The 21,910-nt window shown below is 34.6% G+C and overlaps 2 protein-coding genes and 1 pseudogene across 5 annotated transcripts; 1 reads left to right on the top strand and 2 right to left on the bottom strand.

Annotated features, from left to right (window-relative positions):
- Positions 1 to 1,868: 1,868 nt before the first annotated feature.
- LOC114184454 (trypsin inhibitor DE-3-like) lies at positions 1,869 to 7,230 on the bottom strand. The gene is made up of 2 exons (XM_085673540.1): positions 6,939 to 7,230; positions 1,869 to 2,343 (listed from the first exon to the last, which is right to left on the bottom strand). The coding sequence occupies exons 1-2, from the start codon at positions 7,172 to 7,174 to the stop codon at positions 1,980 to 1,982; spliced, it is 600 nt and encodes a 199-aa protein (XP_085529666.1). The 5' UTR covers positions 7,175 to 7,230; the 3' UTR covers positions 1,869 to 1,979.
- A 2,962-nt stretch (positions 7,231 to 10,192) lies between these two features.
- On the top strand, positions 10,193 to 14,447 carry LOC114183877 (uncharacterized). 4 transcript variants are annotated; one of them, XR_003604524.2, is made up of 5 exons: positions 10,193 to 10,522; positions 10,598 to 10,636; positions 11,680 to 11,742; positions 12,336 to 12,410; positions 14,101 to 14,447. XR_003604524.2 is itself a non-coding variant. In XM_028071040.2 (5 exons), exons 1-4 carry the CDS (start codon positions 10,280 to 10,282, stop codon positions 12,351 to 12,353), a joined length of 363 nt encoding a protein of 120 aa, XP_027926841.1. In that variant the 5' UTR covers positions 10,193 to 10,279; the 3' UTR covers positions 12,354 to 12,376; positions 14,101 to 14,447. The 4 variants fall into 4 exon arrangements, 3 of the variants coding, with proteins under 3 accessions (XP_027926841.1, XP_027926843.1, XP_027926840.1); XM_028071040.2 differs by having other exon boundaries at positions 12,336 to 12,376; XM_028071042.2 differs by lacking the exon at positions 12,336 to 12,410.
- Positions 14,448 to 16,508: 2,061 nt separating this feature from the next.
- Positions 16,509 to 21,566, bottom strand: LOC114184453 (zinc finger BED domain-containing protein RICESLEEPER 2-like; annotated as a pseudogene).
- Between the last annotated feature and the right edge of the window lie 344 nt (positions 21,567 to 21,910).

The raw sequence follows: 21,910 nt of genomic DNA, 5'->3' as shown, positions 1-21,910 counted from the left end.
CTTTATGAAGGCGTAATAGACAATCCATAGGTGTGGTGGATGGTTTGCATCCCAACATACCAGAATCTGATAACAAATCCAAGCAATATTTTTGTTGACAAATTGAAATGCCAGTATCTGAAACATTTACTTCTAAACCCAAGAAACATTTAAGATTTCCCAAATCCTTTATGTGAAAATTAGAATTTAGGATATGCTTAACAATATCTATTTCGTGTAGACAATTGCCTGCCAAAACTATATCATCAACATAAATTATCAAGGTCATGAAATCAATTCCATGATTTTTAATAAAGAGGCTATGATCTGCCTAGGCTTGCTGATATCCACAAGATAAAAGAAGAAGATAAAATTTCTTATACCAACAATGACTAGCTTACTTTAGCCCATACAGAGATTTGCGAAGTTTGCAACAATGGGAATGAGGGTAGTCCTGAATACTAGGAGGAATAGTCATATAAACATCTTCAGTCAAATCTCCGTGCAAGAAGGCGTTGCTAACATCTTATTGCTGCAAGTGCCAACGATTGAGTGATGCTAAGGCCAAAACAACACGAATTGGGAGAACCTTTTGGCAACAAAACGTGCTTTGTAGCGCTCGATACTACCGTCGACTTTGCGATTAATCTTGTAGACCCATTTATATCTTGTGGGTTTAACATTAGGAGGAGGAACAACAATATCCCAGGTTTATTTAGATTCAGAGCATCAATCTTAGCATTCATTGCCTCAATCCGACAAGGTTTGTGAATCGCCTCTTTGTATATAGAAGGTTCAATTTCAAAGAAAAGAGACATGATAAATTTGTGATCAGAAGGAGGTAGTTGAAAGTAAGGAAGTACCTTTTGAAGAGAATATTCACACTTTGAGGATGGTTGGTCTAACGAAGCAGTAAAGGTACTACAGATAAAGTCATGAAGCCAAGTTGATGGCTGAGAAATTCGAGTTAAACGACATGGATGGAAAATGGGTTGTGTGGTGGTCGTAGGCAAATTAGATGTGGATGGTGATGACGATGATGAGTTGAGGTGGGTGGTTGATAGTGATGGGTTAGGTGAAGGCAAGGAAGGGGACGTGTTGGGTGTTGAAGCATTAGGAAAAGGTGAGGTGTTTAGTGTTGAAGCATTGGGAGAGGGAAAGGGTAAAATGGGGTCCACATGAGTGTATTGTTGGGAAAAGGGTATGGGTAGCAGTAGCAGAAGTTGTGTGTTAGTGTTAAAAGCAATAATAATAATAATAATAATAATAATAATAATAATAATAATAATATTTGATCATGTGGTCTTTTTTAGACAATGGTATATTATTATATTATAAGTCAAAACATATGGTATACATGTATCATTACTTTTCTTATTTAGGGTAATAAAAAAATCATTTTTATCATAATTATTAAAAAATAGATAAAATATTTAAATTATAAATCAAGGGCTCTTTGCCTTTTCAAACAAAGCCATCAAGTTGAATCATATAAGCTTCCTCATGTATTTCAACACCATCAGACACACCATGTTTGAGTGCTCTCATTTCTCACGAAAAGCTATCTCGATAGTAGTGAACTTAGGAGTAAGAGCTAGAGGTTTTTCCCCTCTAAAAAAAGTCCATATTGGTAATTGTCAGATACAAGTCTAGAGATTCTTTCCAGTCCTCAAAATTTGTCTCATTCAAAGTTTTGACTGAAGTCAATGAAAAAAAGTCGATATAAAAACAACAAAGAAACATTCAATATGAACAATTATTGTGCAATAAAAAATGAATGTTTTTTAATGCAAAACAAAACATGCCTATAATACCAAATTTCCCATCCATTATGATCCCACCTAAAGTTGTTTTGTGTTGAGGTAATGAAAGACGTAAACCAGAATACATACATAAGCTTTGGATTATTTATTTAGTGTTGGGTGGTTAATTACATCCAAAGCATATCGTAGACACGTCTCTCACATGGAGAAAGTGTACGATTTTTCATGGACGGTGCTTCATTTAGATGCATCAGACGAAAGTGGCACAAGAATAAACTTGAATGTGTTTTCCGGATTGATGGCCAAAAGCCTGTTCCCTGCATCATCCCTAATGATCCCAACATTACTGCAGGAGGTGGCGTCGTCATTTGAACAGAACTGAAATTTATAGCTATTGACTGAGGAAGTTCTGTAAATAGTGAAGAAGCCTTGGAGGGAATTTGGGTACCCCACTTTAACGACGGTTCTTTCAGCCTCACCCTCAACGGCGGTCCAGTAGTTAGAGGGAACACCGGGTTGTGGAACATAGTCGTAGCTAATGTAGATTCTGCCTTCAGGAATAAAAGCGGAAGCGAATAAGGATTGAAGACGCCATCCTTGTTGGTAGATGTCAAAAGCCAAACTATATTCTATTGTTTCTGTTATTTTCGGGTATAACAGTTACTCGTTTTCTGTATAAAATACTCTCTGCATTTCACGTAATAAACAAGCTTCATATCTTTTAGTCAAACTCTGTGACCTCTCTCACTTTCTCTTTCCTTACGTAAAAGTCCCCATTACGTTGCCAGCTCTGTGTTTAATATGGTATCAAGAGCATAGGTTCGTCGGTGTGGAAGAAGAAACGAAGCTTTGTAGATCGTGTAAAGAGGAGTATGTAGAAGTGGTGTGGTGCGTGGCCAGGAAGCTAGTGCAATCTTCAAAGATACCAAGAAAATAAAAGGTGTCAAGAAGTGTGCAATATTCTGAGGAGTTTTCAGGATCAAGATGGCCGGAAGTGGAAGCATCATACAAAGAGGCTTACCAATCTTTGATGGTAAGATGTTTGATGATTGGAAGATAAAGATGAAGGCTGTGTTTCAGTTCCAAGATGTGGCAGAAATAATTGAAACGGGTTTTGGAGAACTGAGTAGTAAAGCTACAGACGAAGACAAAAAGAATTATAGGCTGCAGCAGAAATTGGATGGCAAAGCAAGATTCTTGTTATACCAATGCGTAGATTCACAAATCTTCAACAAGATTTCACAAGCTGAAACAGCGAAAGAGGCTTGGAAAATATTGATCAAGACATATGGTGATGATAAGCACAAAATAGTGAAGCTACAAGCGTTAAAGAGGAAGTTTGAATTCCTGATGATGGAAGACAGCGAGACAGTGGCTCAATACTTGAATAAAATTCAAGAGCTGGTGAATGCGATGAAATGCTGTGGTGATAAAGTGTCAGAACAACACGTGGTACACAAGGTACTAAGGTCACTTCCTCCTAAATTTGATCATTTAGTAATAACTATAGAGGAGACAAAGAATCTTGCGACATTAAAGATAGAGGAACTCCAACACTCTCTGGAAGCACACGAGTTTAGGATGGATGATCGCAAACACTGTCAAGAACAGGCGTTACAGGTCAGAACAACTTACAAGACAAAGGCCAAAAGCTTCAAGAAAGAAGGAAAGCACCGTAAGAAGCAAGAAGAGAAATCAGAAGATGAATCCAAGGCTGGAAAAGATCAGAAGAAACAAGGAAAAGATGACAAGGAGTGGAAGAAGAAATTGAAGTGTTACAACTGTCAGAAGCTTGGGCACTTTGCTCGTGAATGTTGGTATGGTGAAGGTGCCAAGAATAGGCCAAAGAACCAAGCTAATCTGGCCCAAGACGCAGCCTCTTCTGATTCTGATGTGGTGTTACTTATGGCCAAAACCAGTAGCGCAAAACCAGAGGAAATAACCTCCTGGTATCTAGACTCGGGGTGCTCCACTCATATGACAGGTAGACGTGATTGGTTTATCAAACTTGATGATTCTTCGCAGGGAAAGATTAGATTCGCTGATGATAGCAGTCTAAATTCAGAAGGCAGTGGTCATGTGGTATTAAGGGATTCAGGTGGCAGAGAAGTGGTGATTGATGGTGTTCTGTATGTACCAGGTTTAAAGACAAACCTGATCAGCCTTGGACAACTATTGCAGAAAGGCTTTATGATGGAAATGAAGAAGAATGGTCTAAATGTTTACGATCAATCAAAGAAACTGGTTATTCATGCAGATCTCTCTGAAAATAGAACTTTTCGTATTGCTATGATCACCCGAAAGCATCAATGTCTAGCCACAGCAGTAAACAAGGATGAGTGGATATGGCACAACAGATTTGGACACCTGAACTTTCAGCACTTATCGAATCTACAAACTAAGAATATGGTAAAGGGGCTTCCACCAATAAAGATTCCAGAAGAAGTGTGTAGAGAATGCATACAGTGCAAACAATCCAGGCCCAAATTCAAAGAATTCATCCCTACAAAGGCCACTGAAAAACTAGGAGTTATCTACTCGGATGTTTGTGGTCCCATGCAAGTGGAAACTCCTAGTGGGAACAGGTACATCCTCACTTTCATAGACGATCTGACTAGGAAAATGTGGATTTATCTGATCAAAAGGAAGAATGAAGTGTTGTCAGTATTCAAGAAGTTCAAAAGCTTGGTGGAACGACAGAGTGGCAGTAAGATCAAAGTTCTAAGGTCTGATGGTGGAGGGGAATATGCAGCATCAGAATTCAGTGACTTCTGTGAGAAAGAAGGTATTGTTCATGAGTTCACTCCTCCATACACTCCTCAACATAATGGGGCTGCAGAAAGAAGAAATAGAACTCTGCTCAACATGATTAGATGTATGCTGAAAACCAAAAAGATGCCAAATTTCCTTTGGGGTGAAGCTGCAAATGCAGCAACATATGTGTTGAACATGTCACCAACAAGAAGATTGAAGTTGATGACGCCTGAGGAAGCATGGACAGGTGTCAAACCTGACGTTTCACACCTCAGGATTTTTGGGTCCATATGTTACAAACACGTCCCTGATGCGTTGAGAAGAAAGCTGGATGATAAAAGCACACCCCAAGTGTTGATAGGCTATCATGAAACAGGTGGCTACAAATTATATGACCCAAATACAGAGCACGTGTCAACCAGCAGAGATGTGTATGTGGATGAGTCATCTAGTTGGGACTGGACAATGGCAAGCATAGAAGCCACCACTTACGCTCCTAAGATAGCATTAGGAGAAGAAGAATCTGCAGATAAAGCCATCACCGAATTAGCCGTAAGGAAATCAGGTCGAAGATCACAACTCCCATCCTATCTTCAAGACTATGATATCACCCATGATGCGATCGTAACATCTGACGGGAATCTAGTGCATTCTGCACTAATTGCTGAGTCAGAACCAATTACGTTTGAGGAGGCAGCCAGGGATGGGCATTGGTGGCAAGCAATGGACGAGGAGATTGACTCCATCAAACGAAACAACACCTGGGAATTGGTAGAGTTACCTTTGAACAAAAAGCCCATTGCTCTCAAGTGGATCTATAAAGTCAAGGTGAACGCTAATGGTGAAATCGTGAGGCACAAGGCAAGGCTCGTGGCCAAAGGTTTCCTGCAAAAGGCTGGCATAGACTATGGAGAGGTTTATGCACCAGTGGCACGGATCGAAACTGTCAGGTTAGTGGTGGCTTTGGCAACGAACAAGGACTGGAGTTTGCATCAACTTGATGTAAAATCTGCGTTCTTGAATGGTCCGTTAGAAGAGGAAGTATATGTGTAGCAGCCCATTGGTTTTGTTCAGGAGACTGATAAGTACAAGGTGTATAAGCTCAATAAGGCTTTATACGGGTTAAAGCAAGCTCCAAGAGCTTGGAACAAACGAATTGACCAATTCTTTGAAGGAATTGGATTCATGAAATGCATATCAGAACATGGAGTATATGTGAAGAATGCTGAAGGCAGCAGAATCATCATATGTTTATATGTTGATGATCTCTTGATCACTGGTAACAGCGAGAAGAGCATTGAGTCATGCAAAGCAGAACTGATGAAGGAGTTTGAAATGAATGATCTCGGAAAGCTGCGTTATTTTCTTGGCATTGAGTTTACACAAACAGTATCTGGGGTAATCATGCACCAAACGAAATACACTCGTGATTTACTAAAGAAGTTCAGTATGGAGCAAAGCAATCCAACCACCACTCTTGCTGAAACTGGTATGAAGCTGGAACACAACCCTGATGAAGAAGGAGTAAATCCTGTAGTTTATAGAAGCATTGTAGGAAGCCTGAGATATCTGTGTAACACTCGTCCAGATTTGAGTTTCAGTGTAGGGGTTGTCAGTAGACACATGCAAGACCCCAAAGTAACACACCTATTGGCCGTAAAACGCATCATGAGATACTTGCATGGGACTGAACAGTTTGGGGTACTTCTGTGCAGAGGAACTGAAGAGCTGGTAGGATACTCAGATGCAGATTGGTGCGGGGATAAAACTGATCGGAGAAGCACAGCTGGATACGTATTTTTCTTGGGAAGGACCCCAATCTCTTGGAGTTCCACCAAGGAACCAGTAGTGGCACTCTCATCATGTGAAGCTGAATATATAGCAGCCTCTGAAGCTGCATGCCAAGCAATCTGGCTGGGTTCTCTGTTAAGAGAACTGGGAGTAAATCAGAGGTGCAAGCTGAGATTATTAGTTGACAATCAATCAGCCATAAACTTGACAAAACATCCTACCTCTCACGGAAGAAGTAAACACATAGAGACAAGATTTCATTTTATCAGAGAGCAAGTTTCAAAAGAGAAGCTGGTAGTAGAACATTGCAAGTCAGAAGTGCAGTTTGCTGATATTCTGACAAAAGCCTTGAAACATACGAGGTTCAAGTTTCTTAAAGAAAGTATTGGAGTTGTAGATATATCCAGTTTGGTTTGTATCTAGTTTAGTTTTGAGGGGGAATGTTGGCAGATGTCAAAAGCCAAACTATATTCTGTTGTTTCTGTTATTTTCGGGTATAACAGTTACTCGTTTTCTGTATAAAATACTTTCTGCATTTCACGTAATAAACAAGCTTCATATCTTTCAGTCAAACTCTGACCTCTCTCACTTTCTCTTTCCTTACGTAAAAGTTCCCATTACGTTGCCAGCTCTGTGTTTAATAATCCTTGCCCTGGATCGGTCTCGAAGGGAGATTGAACAACAGAGAGAGGGGAAGTTTCGTCTCCAGTTATGGCTCGTTTAATTCCACCGCCGCCGCCTCCCCAAAAGCGTGGCAATATATAGTATACGCCACCATTTTTAACGATGGTACCATTTGCGTCCTTGACAGGTTGAGCGGTGGTTGAAGGAGGGTAGAAGGTTAGCGCAGAAAGAAGGAAGAGAGCAACAAGCGTTGGACTCGCCATTTCTTTGACTGGCTATGGAACAGATTAAGCTTTTTCTCTTCTTTGTTCTGTTTAGTTGTGTGAATAAGCGAAGTTGGGAGAATCCATTTATAGAGCTACGTTTTGCAGATAAGCTGAACTCTTTTTGTGGATATAAATGAATAAAATATTTTTACAACTTTTAAACATGCGAAAAAGATGAAAGAAGGACAATAGTAGTTAGATTTAGATATATGTTTCGATTTATTTTAACATAAGTCTTTTACAACTTTGTTTCGTTAAAAATATATATATTTTTGCTTTTTATGTCTATCAACTTTTTTTTATATTTTTCAATTTTTATAAAATGACCAATTTTTTATTTTATTCTGTAAAAATAACGTTTTAGTTCTTTTAAAATAAGTAAATAAAATTTATTTTAAACCTTTATGAATATTTTATTGGTTGTAATCATAATTTTTCTTTTGGTACTTCTTCAATAACTTCTTTTTTTCATTTACAACTCATTTATTCATATTAAAGATATTAGTCTATTTTATTGTGATTTTTGTGGTGACAAAATTTGATGGCAAAATTTATGGTGAAAGTTTTTTTTTTTACTTGGTTATTACCAACAGGAAAAAATTATTACAAATTTGCATGCAAACTTATTGATGGAATTGTGATCATGTAACTTACCCACAAATTATTCCTCCAGTAATTGGAGTTCACCATGGTTGTGTACCTGCAAAATAGTATGGATAGCTTAATGACAATTTATTTGGTGGATAGTATATGTACAAACCGGTCTAATCATAGTTAAGTTTATTACTCATGTTTACATTTTTACTAGAAAGTCTGATTCTTGACTAAAATATAAATTAAGAATATTTGTCTTAACATTTTTCATTTTAAATTGGATTATTAAGTTATTAGTCTAAGCTGATTAATTTATTTTTGTCCAAAACTATGACCATGTTTGGTCTATTCTTACCAAGACTTGTAGAGTAAGTGGTTTGATAATTAATTCTTTATGAGTATATGAATGAATATGAGAGAGTGTATCATTTCCTTACCGAATAAGATGTAATGTATTCATAGGATTTCTCGACCCTTGGAAAATCAATTATAAAATTTGGAATATCAATAATAATAAAAATGTACTATATATGTAAAATTAATATAATAAAGATAATACAAACCAATCAAATATACCATATATTATGTTGATATATGATATTAAGGGATATATGGAATATAGTTGAATTATCGAGATTTTACTAGTAACTACTCTAGAAAATATCTTTGTGAATATTATTCAGTCACTTTAGACTAATAACGCTGATTGGACTTTGTTGGACCAAACTCTTTAGTATATGTGTTGGCCAAGTATTCACAAATTTCTATACTTTAAAAATGAATAAATGAGCACTACAAGAAATAGGCCTTTTAGCGACCAAAATAAATAAATTGTTATTTGTGTTCAAAATAGCCACAAAATAACATTTGTCACAAATTTGTGACCAAAATAGTGATTGATTACATTTTTAGATAAAACAATATATTTAGTGACTAAAAAGTAACTAACTTTTAGTCAATAAATCAATTGCTATTAACATAAAAATGTTGGAAGCAATGTTTTAGCAACCAAAATGAGTTTTGCATTAGCTATTGCAAATTTGGTAGTCAATAAATATGTAATATGATGATTTGCGACCAAAAATATTTGGTTGCTAAATAGAATATTTTTAGTCATTGAAATAATGACCAAATTAAATATTGTATTAGCGATAAAAAATTTGGTGGCCATTAAATATTTATAATATGGTAATTAGTGGTCAAAATTTTTTTATTACTAAATATAATACTTTTAACTACCAAATTATCGCCTAAATTAAATATTGTATTAGTGTTTTAAAATTCATTAGTGCAGGGAAGAGATTATGTCGCGGTTATTTTGACTTTTTGACTTCGATTTTACACCTGAGGCATATGTTGGCGAGGTAAAAAAATATATGTTTATGTCTCGGTTATGAAACGAGGCATATGCAAGGGTTATTGCCTCGGTTCTAGAGCGAACGAAGCCTAATGTGCATCGTAGATTTTAAAAAAAAAGTATTTTCTGACCCAATAACAGCATCACACGTAGCCATGATCCTTGTACACACACCTACACCAATCACAGTGTGCCACATCATTATCTTCAACCTTCTCCCAAATCAGAAACCCTAGCCACCATTCAAACCCTAAATGCCGCCAGTGTGTCGTGACCACCATCTTCGACCACCGCATCACGCTGGAACAGCTTCACGACGCCTTCATTCATTTCGTCGGCGACGCATAATAACCTCTCTTCACCATCATATATGAACGGAAACATCCCACGACTAACCATCGTGAGCCAAATCACGACTTCGACACACACATCGACGTTCGAACCCCATATAAGAGTTTTACGATTTGAAAAAGGAGAAGCACATACCTATAAGCGAGATTGAATGACGACAATGGTGGTGGCTTCGCAACCTCTGCGATGACAACAATGGAGGACGCCCGCGCGACAGAGGAGGATCATTCAATGGTGGACCGGTGGTGGAGAGACGAAACTGCTGCCACGTGGAAGAAGGAACCTTTGCGATCTGCAACAATGGTGTTCGGAAATGGAAGAGAGAAAAATGTCCGCTGCTCCACGTGAAGAAGATGAACAGTGGCACGATTTATTTTAAACCCTTAGAAGGCTTACACTACTGCAAAATAAGCTTTTTATACCTACATTATTATACCTGTTCAAATCCACCAGGTATAAAACAAGAGGCGGATGACAATTTTGTAAATAATGTGAGATCTTTTATGCCAATTATACTTTCAACCGGTATAAAAATTAATGCGGTGGCATTTTTGCAATATTGAAAAAAAAAATTTATACCAGTTATAGCTAAAATTGGTATAAATTTCGTGTATATATATATATATATATATATATATTATTTTTTTTTTAATTTTTAAAAAAGATATTATACTCGTTGAACTTTAACCGACGGATAATGTTCTCGTATACCATTTATTTCGTTCATTCATTTTCCTTAACACATTCCTCGTTTCGAACATAGTTGATTTTGTCGCTCCCACTTCCTAACCTTCACCGTCATGCTCCCACTTCCTAACCTTCACCATCACTGTGCGAAGAGTCTACGAAGTTGTCGTCACCGTGCGAAGTCGTCGTCACCGTGCGAAGTCACCGCCGTCACCGTGCGAAGTCGCCTCGTCACCGTCGCGTGTTGTTTCTGCGCTCTTCGTCTGCTAGCATCACCGTGCGAAGTCGCCTACGAAGTCACTCCTAGTCTGTGTCGCCCTCACTGTCCATCTCTTATACGCTTTCTCCATCTGAAGGTCAGCATTTGAACCCTAACCACACATTACTGTTGTTTTGTTGAATGAGTGAAATTGGTAGTTGTTCTTTTGCAGGAGTTAAGTGTGATTGATGTTGGAGTGAAAACGGCCGAGGTTAGTTTTTGGTTCTCGTTAATCCCTTCACGAATTTTGTCTTACACTAAAACAGTACATGCCTCTCATTCCTTTGATGTGATGACCAACTAGTTTTAGAAATTAGACATTCCTAGGGTCAATTTTAATTTGTCTGAAAGCATGAAGGGTCTATAATCTGGTTAAGTGATGACATCAATTATAAAAGGCACTTATGCCAGGTGTTTTCTATGCGCAATGATAAACTTAAAATCAATAATTTTGATCTTTGAGTTTTTGGCTGTTCTAAAGCACTGAAAATTGTTTTTATGATGTTGGGATAGCTATAACAGGAACTTTTGTTGTGAGGTTAGAGGTGATGCGATGCTGGTAAGTATTGGAGAGAGAAACAAAAGGGAAAGAGTGAATGATCCAAAACATGGTTGTGAACTTAACAATGAATAATGATGGAAGCAAACTACACCTACAATGGAGTTCTGTTGAAATAGAGAATGAAAAAACTTATTTAAACTCAATATAGTATGCATGATGTTGCTATAGCCATGGTAACTCCATGGAAACAAAGATTGTGAACCCCATTAGTACCAGTGTTACGTCTTTGGTTACCCTCACCAACGGTTCAAAAGAGGCCACCTCCTGCTATTTCTTTGTCTCACTTGCCAATTTTTGCTGCTTGGGCTGATACTTAAGAAAGATAGATCCTTTTCACTTTTCACTTTTCACATTTGTGGAAAAAACTGATTTGACTATGGTGCCATTTTCATAATTTGTCAGCTACTTTAGAAAGCAGAGGTTGTGGGAGATATTACATATATTACAACTGATTTATGGGAAAGGAAAATAGTTCCAAAAATTATGATCTATACATGATAATAAATTAACACAGCTGTAAAGAGTTGAAGGACACATGATTAAACAAGTAAGCCTAGATGGCATTAAAATATTGCTGATCCGTTGAGCCCCGGAGTAGAAATGTATTGATTTGTGTGTAGAATTTGTATAATGTTTGTCCAGGACTTTTACAGCTACATGTTGGTTTGAATGGTTTTATGTCTATTCTGCAGGTGTTAGCATTCTTTGCAGGAGCTCTACTGGAGAAGCAGATAGTTTTTGTCTGTTCTAATTTGGTATGTCTTGTGGCTCAACTTAAGTCAGTAATGATATTGTGAATATTGTTTATTTTCTCTATTCAATTTTATATTAATGCTAATGTTATCTGAGCCATTGGTTGGATACCTGTATATGCCTTTTTCTCTCCCCTGCACTGTTAGAAACAATACTAACTATATTTGTACTTAAGTTACCCTTGCTCTGTTATTTATATTTAGATTTGAATTATGATGTGCCCATTTTGGCCTTGCTGACATGCTCACGCGTTAATGGTCAGCTATTTTGCTACTTATTCTGTAATGTACAGAGAACATCAGGAGTTATGTTAATTATCTTTGGATCTTGCAAATGTGCATATCCTCTGTTTACAAATTTATTATATGGACATTGAATATGGTTAGCTATATGTGGTTTTGACCCAACCCAATCTTGGATTGGCTGATTTAGAGACTTTAATTGTCAGAAATAAGCATCTCACTTGAATTGTTGACATTTCATAATAATCCTTAATGGAAGCAATTTGATTCTTTTATGACCAGTGAATCCTATTTACGTCAGTTTTATCAGTTATTTCACTAATTAGCCATGTTATGTTATATCATGCATGCAGTGGCAAAGAAATGGTTGATGAAAGGATAAGTGGGTTTTGAGGTGAGTAGAGGAATTTGGGGGAATTTGAGGAAAGGTAAATTATTTCAATTTTATACAAAGAAATGCAGGTAAATATTCAGTCTCACCTCACATTGGTACCTATGTTTATCCCACACAGAGTAAGATGTTATCCTTTGTTAAATAAAATTCAAAGGTTAAATCCAAATTTTGGGCCTTGTAGTTTCCTTTCAATTTTCAGTGCCTCGGCTTAAACTTAAGTATTTTCAAAACAACTACATTATTTTAACACCATTGTTAGTTAGTTAATTGAGTTTTTCTTTATACAATAATTTTCTTTTACCACCAAGGATGTAAATCAACTAGCACGGGGATGTTCTAGCTTAATCGATAGTCTCAAATTTGAGTCCTACATATGCAACTGCATTAAATACTAAAAGGGATAGCTTTGTTGTCGTAGTGGTCCTACTTAATTCAAACGGGATTACCCTTTGTGGAGTATATCAGTGCTCTATATAAAAAATAGATGTTTCTTTATGTGTTTTTTTCCTATAAGTCATCCTCTACAGATGCTCTGTCATATTCTGGTCAGAGCTCCTGCAGATTATCAACTCTACTGATTGTCTTCTTAATATTCATTGGGAACACATCTAGATGCTTCTTTTTTTTAATGTTAATATATTTAGCAGGGACCAAATTGATTTCGTTTAAGATGAAAATGGGGGAAAGAACTATGGGAAATTATTTGTAAGTGTGAGATCAATTTTATAAAGTTAAATTTGAAAATTGATGGAAATTATACGAGCTAAAGTTTTCATTTGAGATTTTGACCATTCACGACTGTAACCTTCCACGGATAAGAAATTCACTTTAGAAACATGGTGGCGCCAAAGTTAGGCACAATAAGAAGTGTCATATATGGATTGCCAAATTTAGGTCCCACACTCTGCAGCACTTCACTCGGTCTTTTTGGCCAACCCTTCCAAGGCAGTCCTTTCTAAGACACTGGCAACCAAACCGATAACCACCCAAACACTAGGAGAACGCTCCCTTAAAAGCTAGCCGTCAAGGGTGAGAACCAAATCCAAGTCACTTAATTATTTCGCCAAGCCATTCATACTCCTTAATGCAGGACTGAGGCACCCCATAATACCCAAGTCCCTGTCAGATTTTCTCGAACATTTAACAAAATCTCTCTTTGCCACTTTGATGTTGTTGGTGTGCTGGACTTAGGTGGTCTTGTTCTCTCTTTTTATTCATACTCTCATGTTCTCCCTAGACACCAGTTGGTTGCCTATGCTGAAGCAAATTCTGCGTTGTTTAAATGGATGTACAAGACCTTTGGCTGTCATTTTCTAATTGGGTCATATTTCTCATTTTAGAAGCAGTTTAGGATTAAAAATTTCTGAAGACAATATAGGCTAGATGAAAAGCATTCTATAATGCTTTCATCGTTATTATTAAAATTAGTCAACTGATTGTGAAAAAACCTATATCTCTATATATGGATGGATGGTGCATACCTTCGTGATTTTCAAATTTGCTTCAGTTAGAAGTGAAATGTTTGCATCTGATATCTTGACTTTCTTTTTGAATGGGGTGCATTCTTTCTCTGTTGGTTGGTGCATTTCTTAATTGATATTTCCAATCTTGTTAAATTTAACATGCAAACAGATTCCACATATTTTATGATTGCATTATTAATCATAGGAAGCTTGTTATGAGAAATTCTGAAGCTTTACTTCATTAACTTTTAAATATGGCAGGGTTGTTGTCTGTGATGCTCCGACACGGTGGTTGGACGACGCTTCCCACTCCCAAAGCGGACACGGACACGGAGGCGCGGCGGACACCTGCACGACACGGTGTTGGAAGCTTTTTCCTGAATCGGACACGGCAAGCTCTGAGACACGCGCCGACAGACACCTGTAGCTGCTCGGATGCGCGGCGGACACCTCTGATAATGTTTTTGTGTATGCGAGGGAAAATGGTTCTATTTTCTTCTGTTCACGCCCTTTTCTTTTAATGTCACTGTAATATTTTATTTGATTGTCCTTTTCTTTTAATGTTACTCAAATATTTTATTTGATTGGTATGATATTTTTTTTCTCTATTTTTCAGAGAATAAAGGGAAATCTAAAAAATTTAAAATAAGAAAAAAATAAAAAGAATAAAAAATAATCTTTTATACCTTTTATTAAAATAAATCCAAAAAATTTAAAATAAAAAGGGAAATAAAAAATAAAAAATAATCTTTCATATCTTCTATTAAAATAAATCAAAAAAATTTAAAATAAAAAGGAAATAAAAAATAAAAAATAATCTTTCATACCTTCTATTAAAATAAATCCAAAAAATTTAAAATAAAAAGAGAAATAAAAAATTAAAAAATAATCTTCCATGCATTCTATTAAAATAAACCCAAAAAAAATAAAAATAAAAATCGAAATAAAAGGATAAAAAATAATCTTCCATACATTTTATTAAAATAAACCTAAAAAAATTAAAATGGAAATGGAAATAAAAGGATTAAAATAATCTTTTATACCTTCTATTAAAATAAATCCAAAAAAATTTAAATAAAAATGGAAATAAAAAGATAAAAAATAATCTTCCTGAATACAACTAGCCTGTGGGATATTGCTGGAGATGATTTTTCAATGGATGATAATGAAATTCTTGATATTGCTAGCCTATCTCTCGATGAACCAGAATTAGAAGTTGTTTTGACGAAGATTAACATATATAAGACTCAAACATTATGATATTTTAAATGTTTTTTTTATTATGAAATAAAATTATTAGATTTTAATATGTATATTGCCGTGTCCGTGTCTTATACTTTTTCAATTTTACCGTATTTTCTTATTCGTGTCTGTGTCGTGTCCGTATCCGTATCCGTATCCGGGCATCATAGGTTGTTGTTGGCTTTAAAAGCATATCTGACAAGGATCTGGGAGCTCTTGTAGAAGCATTTTTTTTGTAAGGAATGATATTTGTATGTCCCTTTTTGCCTTTCACGGGCATTAATTAATTTGAACGCCCAGATAATTAATTAGAGAATCGTGTCGATTCTCCTCTTTATGGCATTGATTACCCAATCGAAAGATCCACTAGCCGTTTCTCTAATGGCCGGAACATTCCTGACTTCATCAGTTCCGTTTTTAAACTTCTTTTTCTTAATTATTGCTTCAATCTTACTAGTACTAGTACTGTGTTTGTGTGTGTACATGTATAATATAATGTACTAGTTATTGTTCTAATATTTTATTTATGTGTAGGTGAAGCTATTGGCGCCTATGATGCCCGGATACGGATACGGACACGACACGGACACGGATACGGAGATACGCCAAAATTGAAAAAGTATAAGACACGAACACGACAATATACATATTAAAATCTAATAATTTTATTTCATAATAAAAAAAACATTTAAAATATCATAATGTTTGAGTCTTATATATGTTAATCTTCGTCAAAACAACTTCTAATTCTGGTTCATCGAGAGATAGGCTAGTAATATCAAGAATTTCATTATCATCCATTGAAAAATCATCTCCAGCAATATCCCACAGGCTAGTTGTATTCAAGAAGATTATTTTTTATCTTTTTATTTCCATTTTTATTTAAATTTTGTTGGATTTATTTTAGTAGAAGGTATAAAAGATTATTTTTATCCTTTTATTTCCATTTTTATTTTTATTTTTTTAGGTTTATTTTAATAAAATGTATGGAAGATTATTTTTTATCCTTTTATTTCCATTTTTATTTTAATTTTTTTTGGGTTTATTTTAATAGAATGTATGGAAGATTATTATTTTTTTATTTCTCTTTTTTATTTTAAATTTTTTGGATTTATTTTAATAGAAGGTATGAAAGATTATTTTTTTTTATTTCCTTTTTATTTTAAATTTTTTGGATTTATTTTAATAGAAGGTATGAAAGATTATTTTTTATTTTTTATTTCCCTTTTTATTTTAAATTTTTTGGATTTGTTTTAATAAAAGGTATACAAGATTATTTTTTATTATTTTTATTTTTTTTTATTTTAAATTTGTTAGATTTCCCTTTATTCTCTGAAAAACAGAGAAAAAAAATATCATACCAATCAAATAAAATATTTGAGTAACATTAAAAGAAAAGGACAATCAAATAAAATATTATAGTGACATTAAAAGAAAAGGGCGTGAACAAAAGAAAACAAAACCATTTTCCCTCGCATACGCAAAAACATTATCAGAGGTGTCCGCCGCGCATTAGAGTAGCTACAGGTGTCTGTCGGCGCGTGTCTCAGAGCTGGCCGTGTCCGATTCAGGGAAAAGCTTCCGACACCGAGTCGTGCAGGTGTGCGCTGCGCTCCGCGTCCGTGTCCGCTTCGGGAGTGGGAAGCGCCGTCCAACCACCGTGTCAGAACATCACAGATAGGCGCGCGCGAATCAACATTGCCATATTTAGATCCCGAGCTCAACGGGGAAAGATTGCTTGTCGGTGCCAACTTTGCTTCTGCTGGAATTGGAATTCTCAATGACACTGGAATCCAGTTTGTAAGTCACATCACTTGCTATTCTGTGTTGAAAATCCATCCAGTTTCTCGGTCCTTACTTCATTCTAGCATCGTATACCAATATGTGTGCATGTGGTTTTTGAGTTTTCTAGGTTGTTGTTGGGTGGTATTAAAACTAACAAGTGAAATTTCTGAGATTTTTCAGTGAAGTGTGAAAACAATAAAGTATTGTTAGCTTCTATAACCGGAGTTTTAAATGAGAATTGGACTGAATTTCTTTTTTTTATTGATTTAATTAGTGTTTGCTTCCTTTTTATGTTTTTAAGATTTGAGCCGAACTCTTGAACCTAGATATGGTTGTTAATTTTATGTTTTTATAGTTTTGAATTTCTTTGTTATAGGTCACGATCACATGATGGTATCTGATTTTGCAATGCTTATTTTTTAATTAATTTACTATGGAAGTAGTTACGGTTGATTTTCTAACAAGGAAACCATTGTTATGAGTAATTTTAAATTAAGAGTGTATAGTCGTGAAATAATACTAAGAGCTATAGTAACTTCTATATTATATTTAATATGAAAGAAGAAATGGGGTTAATATAATAACTTAAAATAAATTACATTTGATGAAAATATGTGATTATTGTTGGGATTAAATTTTATTAAATATTTTTTTCATTGTTATAATTTTTATTTTTAATATTTATATTTCAACTTCTCCTATAAGTAAATTTTATTGAATCATAATATCTTCCTAAAATTAATAGAATAATCATATTTTTAGTTCAAAGATCTAAGAGGATATTAAATCGTTCTAATTTTTTATATAAATTATTTATTGACTGTTTTTTCAGGTTAATAACTTATCTTTTCAATCTCTTACAATAGAAGAATATCATATAAAACAATGTTCAGTAAAGCTTGTTGGGTGAGAATTTACTTACTCTCTTTAATTTTTGTAGTAAAAAATTGACTCACTAAATACATTATCATTGCTGAGCTCATATATTAGATCATAATACTATGACTTGGGTCATAGGAAGATTTTTCCATTGAAATATGCTGAGATGACACAAAAAAGATAAGATTGAGAGTCTTTAAGACCCTGAGTCATAAGAATAAAAAAATATCCAGTGTGCCAATTTTGTCCTTCCTTATCTCCATATAACCCTCTTTAGCATCTTTATTTTTAAGATTGAGGTTAATTTTTATCTACTATAAAATTAAAACATTATCCATAAATTAATTTCAGTTGCATAAATTAGTATCTCCAAATTCTTGCATCTTAACTAAATTTTAGTTGTGGAATTATGATGTCTACTATCAATAAAAACTGTTGTTGAACTGTTTGAGATAGGGGTGGACATGGATTGGATATTTAGATATCCGCTCCACATCCAATTTGAATCTAAATATATGGTTCAGATTTTGATCCATATCCATTTTTTTTTGAAAAAACAATTTGGATATATTAAAATCTATATCCAAATATTAGGATCAAGTTAGATATCCATATCTAAATATTTGGATCAATTAAAAATCTAGATTCATTTCTAAATCCATTTTTAATGAAACTTAACTTTTTATAAATTTAATTTTAATTTTAAATTTATATTTTAAAAATAAAATAATTATTTCATCCAATACATAAATATTTTTTAAAAAAGTAAAATAATATATAAAATAATAAAATATAAAAATATTATAAATTTAATAGTATTAAAGATTAAACATAATATATTATTTAAATTCTTAACATTAAAAAAAATTAAAATCATATAATTGTCCATATAAAGTCATTTAATCTTTTAGTAATGAAAATGATTATAAAGTCTTACATCCTCATACAATATCACTAACATTAAAAAATAACAAATCCAAAACATTCTAGAGTTCATGGCAATTTAAAGAGTCTCTTCAAATAGAATGCACTAGCACCCATTCGATTACAAAGTTCAAAATCTCTTCCATGGCTCATTAACTCAAACTCATTAGCAATATCTTCACAACCATCTATATATGAAGTAGCTAAAGTTGGCATCAATCCACTTGTGATTTATCTGAAACATGAACAAATTATTAAAGAAATTTAAATAATCTATTCTAATGATAGATATAATAACAAATCCATATTAATAAAATCATGTTTTAATTGTCATTAACAACTTAAAGTTTTAAGAAAATCACTAAACAATAGAATACAAAGAAAGAGAAGTTATTCACATGAAAAGGGAAGTCCATTCATTACTTACTAATTGCAAGAGGCATTGGGCGTGAGCTTTAACTCAAAGAAATTATATTCTGGTCATCATCTTGTTCAGAAACCAACTCTTTAAGAAAGAAAAAAAATTATCATTAGTTAATACATATTTAATTATAATATTATTACATAATTTAAACATCAACATACCTTGGTCAACATATTGAAGCTCTTCAAAATCATAGTCTAACAATGATGGTGAATGTGTGTCTTTCAACCAATCCTGTGTACAAATAAGTGCCTCTACCTTTTGTTGTGATAAAGAACTTCGATATGGATCAAACACTCTTCCTCCCGTGCTAAATGCAGACTCAGATGCTACCGTAGAAACAGGCATAGCTAATAGCTCTCGTGTTATGTTTGACAAGATTGGAAATCTACATGAATTCATTTTCCACCAATCAAGAATGTTCAAAGTTGTTTCACCAAGCTCTTCCTCTAAATACTTTTGAAGTTCAGATTTGTTTAAAGAGGTTAATCCTGTTGTTTGCAAAAACTTATTCCGACCATATGGATCATGCTTATAATTGGGTACATCAACATATGTTTGTTGTTTGTCATTTTCAGCTCCCCCATTTTGACTTTTATATTCATCAAACAACAACTTTAAGGAAGTATCGAGCCGTGACTTTAACACCCATCCATCATTTGTCTTTTCAGGATCAAAAAGTTGATCAATTGCCCAATTCATATAACTCATCTTGTATCTAGGATCTAAGACAACAACAATTAACAACAATATATTGAACTTGTTAGGTTCACCCCAATATTTCTCATATTTTTTTCTCATTTTTTCAGCCATCTTATATGTAGCACTGCTTGTAGCATTGGACTTGAGGAGATGATTGATCCCATTCCAAATTCCTACCACTTCTAACATGTATATATTACTAGTAACATAAGAGTTACCTGAGATGCGCAAAGTAGCTTCATAAAAAATGCTCAAGAAAGGTAGAATAGACTTAACATACTCCCAATCTTCATAAGAAGGCAATCCAATCCCCTTTCCCAACTCATTAGAATATTTTGTATCATAAAACTCAAGCTCATCAAATGCAATTTTATGCTTGAAAGCAGCATCTAACATCAAATATGTTGAGTTCCACCTTGTTTCAACATCCAAGCAAATATGACCTTTATATTCAATCTTTTGGCTTTCAACACACTCTTTGAATTTCATAAATCTAGAAGGAGATAATCTAATATATTTCACTGCAGCACGAATTCTTAAAACAGAGTTATCAATCTCTTTTAGACCACTACTCACAATTAAGTTCAAAATATGTGCACAACAACGCATATGAGTATAGTCACCTTTCAAAACCGAGTTATTCCAAGACAATAGTCTTTTCTTCAAGTGTTGAACTCCCGTGTCATTTGATGTAGCATTATCTACTGTCAAGGTTAAAACACGACTCAACCCCCATTCATGCAAGCATGACTCAACAAATTTAGCCATGGCCTCTCCGGTATGACTTATTACTTGACGGAAATTCAAAATCCTTTTATGCAAATTCCAATAATTGTCGATGAAGTGGCCTGTTAAACACATATAATTTTGATTTTGAGGTGAAGTCCATGCATCAGTAGTGAGACAAACTCTTTGACAATGTTGAGAAAGAAAATCCTTCAAATATATCTGTTTTGCATTCCATAATGTCACAATATTCCGTGATATGGTATAACGTGATGGGATCTTAAATCTTGGTTGCAAAGCATTTGAATACCTCCTAAAAGCAACATGCTCTACAAATCGAAAGGGGAGTTCAACTTCCACAAACATTTTTACCAGTTCTTCTTGAAAAAGTTCTTGGTCAAATCTACCATAAGAAGGAGAGTTAATATTTCCATCAATTGTTGAAGATGAACCTACTTTTTGTCTCTTATTGGGGTTATTTGGACATCTCAACACATGATTACGCATTGCAGTTGTTCCTTTCTCATATCAAATAAGGATATCACAATACTTGCATTGAGCCCTTTTATCCGATTTTGGTTCTATTTGAATGAAATGATTCCAAGCTTCTGATTGATTTTTCCGTCCCTCATGAGAAGGGGGTCCCATATTTGTAGAGCCACTAACAATTGATGGAGTAGAAAGTGCATGCTCAATTGGTTTTGAGACGGAACAATCATCTTCATGTATTAATGACATTTTTAGAACAATGTTGCCATATTGACTAACCAAGAACACAACCTGGAAGATATCATATCATATCAACATAGCATTTTAAACACAACATGTCAAAACTTTCAATTCCAAAAATCTGCCATTAATTGAGATTTGGTCTGAATATACACTTCTTTAAGGAAGTCAGTTTATAACCAAATACACGGTTGAGGAGTTTATGGTTAGGAGGGAGAAACTTGTAAGAAAGTGTGAGATGATGGAGAAGGACAAGAAGTTCGAGCTTGGCTAGCTCACAGCCTGGAAAAGAGTGGACACCATTTCCAAAAGGCATGTATGTGTTTGGTCTCGGTGGCACCTGCATCATCACATAAAACCAAACTCAAAATCTCTCAAACCCTGTTGAGCATTTCAGGAAACAAAAAAACAGTATTATTATCACACCACTCTATATAAAGAGGTCACTCCCATACACCAACCACACCATCTCATACAAAACTCTGTCACCAACCCTTTATTTAGCACACTATGGAGAAGATAATTGTGGTGGATGAAGGACAAGAAAAAGGAAGTAACATACAATTGGATGAGCTAGATGAAGAAACTGAACAATTGGATGTAGGTGAAGAAGAGCAAGTTAAAGGGTCAGAAATTGATTACATTCTGATTGAAGAGGGC

Source organism: Vigna unguiculata, chromosome 5 (assembly GCF_037176805.1).
Source record: "Vigna unguiculata cultivar grain cowpea cultivar isolate G323 ecotype 2 chromosome 5, ASM3717680v1, whole genome shotgun sequence".
In the NCBI taxonomy this organism is placed as follows: domain Eukaryota; kingdom Viridiplantae; phylum Streptophyta; class Magnoliopsida; order Fabales; family Fabaceae; genus Vigna; species Vigna unguiculata.
The sequence above is the reverse complement of the archived record's forward strand: the minus strand, read 5'-3'. Positions and strand labels throughout refer to the sequence as shown.